Source organism: Lasioglossum baleicum, unplaced genomic scaffold (genome assembly GCF_051020765.1).
Source record: "Lasioglossum baleicum unplaced genomic scaffold, iyLasBale1 scaffold2401, whole genome shotgun sequence".
NCBI lineage: Eukaryota > Metazoa > Arthropoda > Insecta > Hymenoptera > Halictidae > Lasioglossum > Lasioglossum baleicum.
The window spans coordinates 17,870-23,286 of NW_027471460.1; the positions used below are offsets into that span (position 1 = coordinate 17,870).

The following is a 5,417-nucleotide window of genomic DNA, read 5'->3' on the forward strand; positions in this document are numbered from 1 at the left end:
GATACAGCCTCGGCTGAGTGGTGGCACGGAGAACGGGCGAAGAAAAAACCCTCGTTATCGTTGTGGAAACAAACTATTAGCGTAAGATAGCAATTCGCCGGAGCTCGCGTGTGTGACAGTTGCCTCGCGAAAATATGTCGGAAGAGGAACGCTCGCGCGGTCTCGTTCGGTGGCTTTGAACGTGCTCGGAGATCGTGCAGCCTGGTCAGGGAGAAACGGAAACGGGAACGAGAAAAAAAAGGCGAGACAAAGGGTCGAAGAGAGAGGCGCGCGAAAGAGGAACACGCTTGGTAGCGCGCGCGTGTGTGTCGTGGATGCGTGGCGATCGTGGTGGAAGCGAGGCGGCGCGAAGCATGAGGAAGAACGAGCAGCCTCGACTAGAGCTACTAGCCCGGGAGAATTGAAGATCATCGCGAACCGACGCCTAAATGTGCCCATGAAGCGATCACGATGGAACCGCGTGGGATGATGATGTCGAACCTGTCGTGCGACGGCTGCGCGGACAGCGACCGCGATTCCGACAGCAGCAGCATGATCGTGGACCCGGTGAGTCTGGACAAGAACGACCTGTCACCGTCCCAGTCGTCATCCAGCCCAATTATACCTAGTTCTCCCGTACCACCTGCTACCGCGTCCTCCAGGAACCGCGGAGGCAGTCGTAGCAAGAAGAACTACTCGATGATGTCAGCCAATAACCAACAAAAGTCCAACTCGTCCGGCCAGGCATCATCCTACGGCAACGACAAGATGTCTTCGTCGTTGATCAAGCCCCCTTACTCGTACATAGCGCTGATAACCATGGCGATCCTCCAGTCTCCTCAGAAGAAGCTCACGTTAAGTGGAATCTGCGAGTTCATTATGTCTCGATTTCCTTATTACCACGACAAGTTCCCGGCTTGGCAGAATTCCATCAGACACAACCTTTCGCTGAACGACTGCTTTATAAAGATACCCCGCGAGCCAGGTAACCCCGGCAAAGGGAACTATTGGACCTTAGACCCTCTAGCCGAGGACATGTTCGACAACGGAAGCTTCCTGCGTCGCAGGAAGAGGTACAAGAGGCCTCCGCCGCATTACGTCCTTCGAGACAGGGCGATCATGGCGACGTTCGCGATCTGCGGTGATAGAGGACCCTGTCCCGGCGGCGGCGGTGGTCACCCAGGTGCTCTCACCTATCCCAGCGCCACGTACTTGTCTCCGCCGCCTGGTTTGCCCTTACTAGACTTCTCTCCGTCGAGAGCCTTAGAGGCTCTGAGGCTCAGCGGGTTCCTAGAACCCCCGCCGCCGTTGTACAAACCGGTGCCGATCACCGCGCCGCCGATCAGGCAGATGGACCCCGCGCCCACGAGGACCACCGCGATACCCAGCAGCCATCCGCCGGCCGACAAGAAGAGGAACTTCAGCATCGACGCGTTGATCGGCAAACAGGCTGCCAGCGATCAAAATTGCGGCGGTTTGCTCGATCTCAGCCCGTCGGAGCACAGAGAGATCAGGAGTCAGGCGTCGGCTTTCTCTCCTCTGGTCTAGAGGATCCCGAGGTAGTCTTCGTGTTTCGAGAACTCGACCGGGACGGATCGGTGGCGAGAGCAGCTGGTTCCCCGTGAAGGGGACCAGGCTTCTATGGAAGATTCGGCCCGTGAAGATTCGCGATGGCTTTCGGCTGCACGCGGGCGCAGGTTAGGCTGCTTTGGTTCGGACTGAAGGTAAATAGGGACGCTTTAGGGTATGTTTCGCTCGCGTCTCGCGGTTAGACGTCGGATAGGACAGTGCTGGCGTGGAAAGTGAACGTCCAGGACTCTCTCGGAGACAGCTCGATACCAAAGAAACAGCGACGGATCCACCGAGTCTAGGACTGGACTTAGCGGAATCGGATCCACTCGATGCCAAAGATTTCCACTGATACGTTACTCGTGTGAAATTCAAAGGAGATACGAGGACGGAGATAGAGAGAGAGAGAGACGTGCACGGAGTCGATTAATTGTAAAAAGGTGTAGTGCAATAGTGTAGTGCTTGGGTTTAAGTACGAGAAAGCAACCCCTTCGCTGTGTCGAACGATCCTTAGCGACTGTACGTCACCCGAACGATCGATTCCCCCGCGAATCGAACTTAATAATTCTCCCTCAGCCATCCTCGTTATTTTCATTATTTCTTCTCCTGCCTTCTATTCTTAGCCGGAGGAATAGCCTGCGCGTGTTGGCTCGTTTGTTAAACGATCGATTAATATCGGCACTGTAAATATACACACGCGCGTATATACGTCACGTACACACGCAGATATACACACGCATACAGAACCCGGACAGATCTTTGCTCAGCTTTCTATTGTTTGCGAGTGAGAGAAAACGAGAGGATGAAAGGGAGAGAGTGAAAGAGAGAGAGAGGGTGGCAGAGAGCGATAGAGAGGGCAGGTCAGTTCTCTTCATCGGATTTAATGTAAAGCTCGGCCGGGTTTTCGGTCAAGTAGACGTTCGGTGTACATAACGTTGCACGAAGCTACGGGGAACGCGTTTGAAAACTAGGAACACGCTCGTGTTCCCGTTTCATCGCGCGGGATTACGATAGCACGCGTTAATGGACCTAACCATTCGCAGAAGTCCGTCTTATCGGGGTTTCAAGCTCCGCGAGCTTGCGATCCGACCATTTTTCCTTCCCCGTTTCGTCCAAGACCACCGAGTTAACGTGGTGGAACCGTGGAGTTAAACTAGTGAGAAATAAATGGCCTTACCTTTTTTTTTTCTTCCGGTAACTCGAAATTCATATTGTTTCAATTAGAATTCGATTTGATACTTTTTTCTCCTTTTTTTCCTCTTTTGGTCTTCTACAGCACCACGTGACTTGGAAATTACACATGCATGCACGTATGTACAGGTAAACCTTGTATAGTACCGTAGTTTGGTTTCCGAACGTATTGCACGAGACAGAGTATAGCTGTAAATACAAATACATTATTATGCTTCGTGACCTTGTGAAACGTATTTATTAAGAGTGTTAATCGTCTTTTGTATTTAGAAACCGAGGTATGTTCGAATCAAATTCTTTTCACGAAAACTTGTTATACGGGGGTTATCTGTATTTGTATCTGATTGTATCTTGGTAATACGTCATTATGCTAACCATGAATATTCTATTTATTACTATAACGTTTATAGTTTCGAAATTTCAGATTAAACGAATCTACAATTTGGATAAATAAATTACTCTTTCGAATAAAATTTTAGTAACAGAGATTAATTAATTTACGAACAATTTTATCCCATTTTTTTTTTATTATTTTGGTAATATTTTCGATTGGTAATATTATTAAGGATTTGTTAAAGAATTCTTCGGCTTTAAAAATTACAAGTGCGATCGAAGAAGAGATGGGGTAACGCAATTTCGTATTTTCTTTCTCGTCTTATTTATTGTTTAAATATGCGCAATTATTTATTCATAATAATTATATGGACGCGGAAATTACACAGCGAGTTTCTTCTTGATAAAAATATTATTAAACGTATATTTGACTCGGCCATTTATTTCTCAGCGAAATAATTGCAAGCTTGGGTACACCGTGAGAGTTGCTTCATCGTTTAATGAGATTTTTAGAGATTAACCATTTTTGTCTCTTGTTTATGCCTTTGATTCGAACGTTGGAATAATTCGAAATAATTTTCCTTTGTAACCGTTTAAACGATATACGAAGTAACTAATTCAAACTTTATTAAAAACAGAATGCGACGAACTGCTTTAAAAATTAAACACCGCTGTAGAAAATTTCATTTCGCAATCCTTCTGTCAATGAATTTCCAAATATTCCAAGCAAACTTCACCGATTCGACGAACAAAATTAATAAAGAATATTCTAATATAGAAGGAAAGTAAAATAAATTCTTTAAACCATCGTCGTTTAATTCGTTCGAAAATATTATTAACAAGTGAGAAAAAATAATTCATAATTTTTCACGGATTCGAATTTTCTATTCGAAGTTTCTACATACTCGTGGAACGTGTAATTTAATCGTAAAGAGAATTTTTATTTTTAGATTTTAATTTCGACGTTGCGATGAACAGAAAAATTCTTTTTTTCGGCGATTTTTCGAAAAAGGCGTAATTACTCGCGAATAAGGAAAAGAGAAGCACCGACACGGTCTATTTCGAGCGTGCATGCACGCATGTGCAGTGATTCACGGAAAAAGGGAATGGAATAATTTACAATTAATCCCCGAGAAGATACGCATCCATGACGGGTACGTGTGTGTTAGTCTACACATGTACGCTTACACACAGGCCGCTAGTGAATTTTCCTCGAATTGTACAATGACAATTGCGAGATAAGAGTTATTGCACGAGAACGTAACAGCGTTTGTGCAACGAATCGGGTCGCATCTATTCGGTTGATCGAAAAAGAGGAAACGAATGTTCAACAGCTTCGTCGATTTCGGAGTAATCGAATTCTTCACTCGAAGATGGTGTAACGTTGAATTGTAATCGTGAAATCAACGAATGCAATTTGTAATTTGTACTAAATTTTGATCCTAAAATTGTTAACGCGTCTGGTGCCTTGGAGAACGAAGATTTGCAATTGAAATGCAACAAATTTTCAAGCATTTCGTGATTTTAACATTCCTTTGAGAATTGAGAAATTTGGTCTTCGATAATGTAAAATGATGGTCTTGGAAGTTAGAATAAATTACGATAATGAATATTGAAATATGCACAGAGAAATAATATTTAATTTCAGAAATATTTCGTATCCAAGATTATTCGAAGATTTTTGATATTGCTGCTGGAAAATATTCGAGAGTATTCAAGAATATTTAATAGTATTCAGTGATTCTTCATAGTATATAGAAATATTCAGATCTACTCAAAAAATATTATTTAAAAATATTCGAAAATCTACGTTTTCGTAAGTAGTACTCAAAAATATTCGTACACTGTGCATATAAAATATTCCAAGGATCTGAAAAATATTAACATCGTTCAAAAGTATAGGAGATTAGAAAGCGTTATATGGAAGAATATTCAGAGATTCGGGAAAATATTCAAGTGCACTCCTTGTAAGTAGTACTCAAAAGTATTTAAAGCTGCTCGTAAGTGATATACACGTACAAGAATATTCAAACTTTCTCGAAGATACGAATATTACTCGGAATTACCCAAAATTGTTCACAATTATAAAATACAGGATACAAGGAAGTTGTTAAAAAATGTTAAAAGAATATTAAAAAATATTAAAAAGTAAACAATACTCAATTTAAAATCAACGAAAAAAATAATGAAAAATATACGAAAAATACCCCAAAAATGGTATCAAAGTAAAAGATGTCAAGGCATCGAAGACTCAAAAATAAAATTCAGTAATAATATTCAGGGTCGTCCGATTATAAAGAATGTTATGAAATTTTTTTAGACTTATCACTTCCTTCCATTTCGTT

The 5,417-nt window shown here is 42.8% G+C and overlaps 1 protein-coding gene across 1 annotated transcript; it reads left to right on the top strand.

Annotated features, from left to right (window-relative positions):
* Positions 1-450: 450 nt before the first annotated feature.
* On the top strand, positions 451-1,527 carry LOC143221442 (forkhead box protein D3-A-like). The gene has a single exon (XM_076446889.1). It carries the CDS (start codon positions 451-453, stop codon positions 1,525-1,527), a length of 1,077 nt encoding a protein of 358 aa, XP_076303004.1.
* The last annotated feature ends 3,890 nt before the right edge of the window (positions 1,528-5,417 follow it).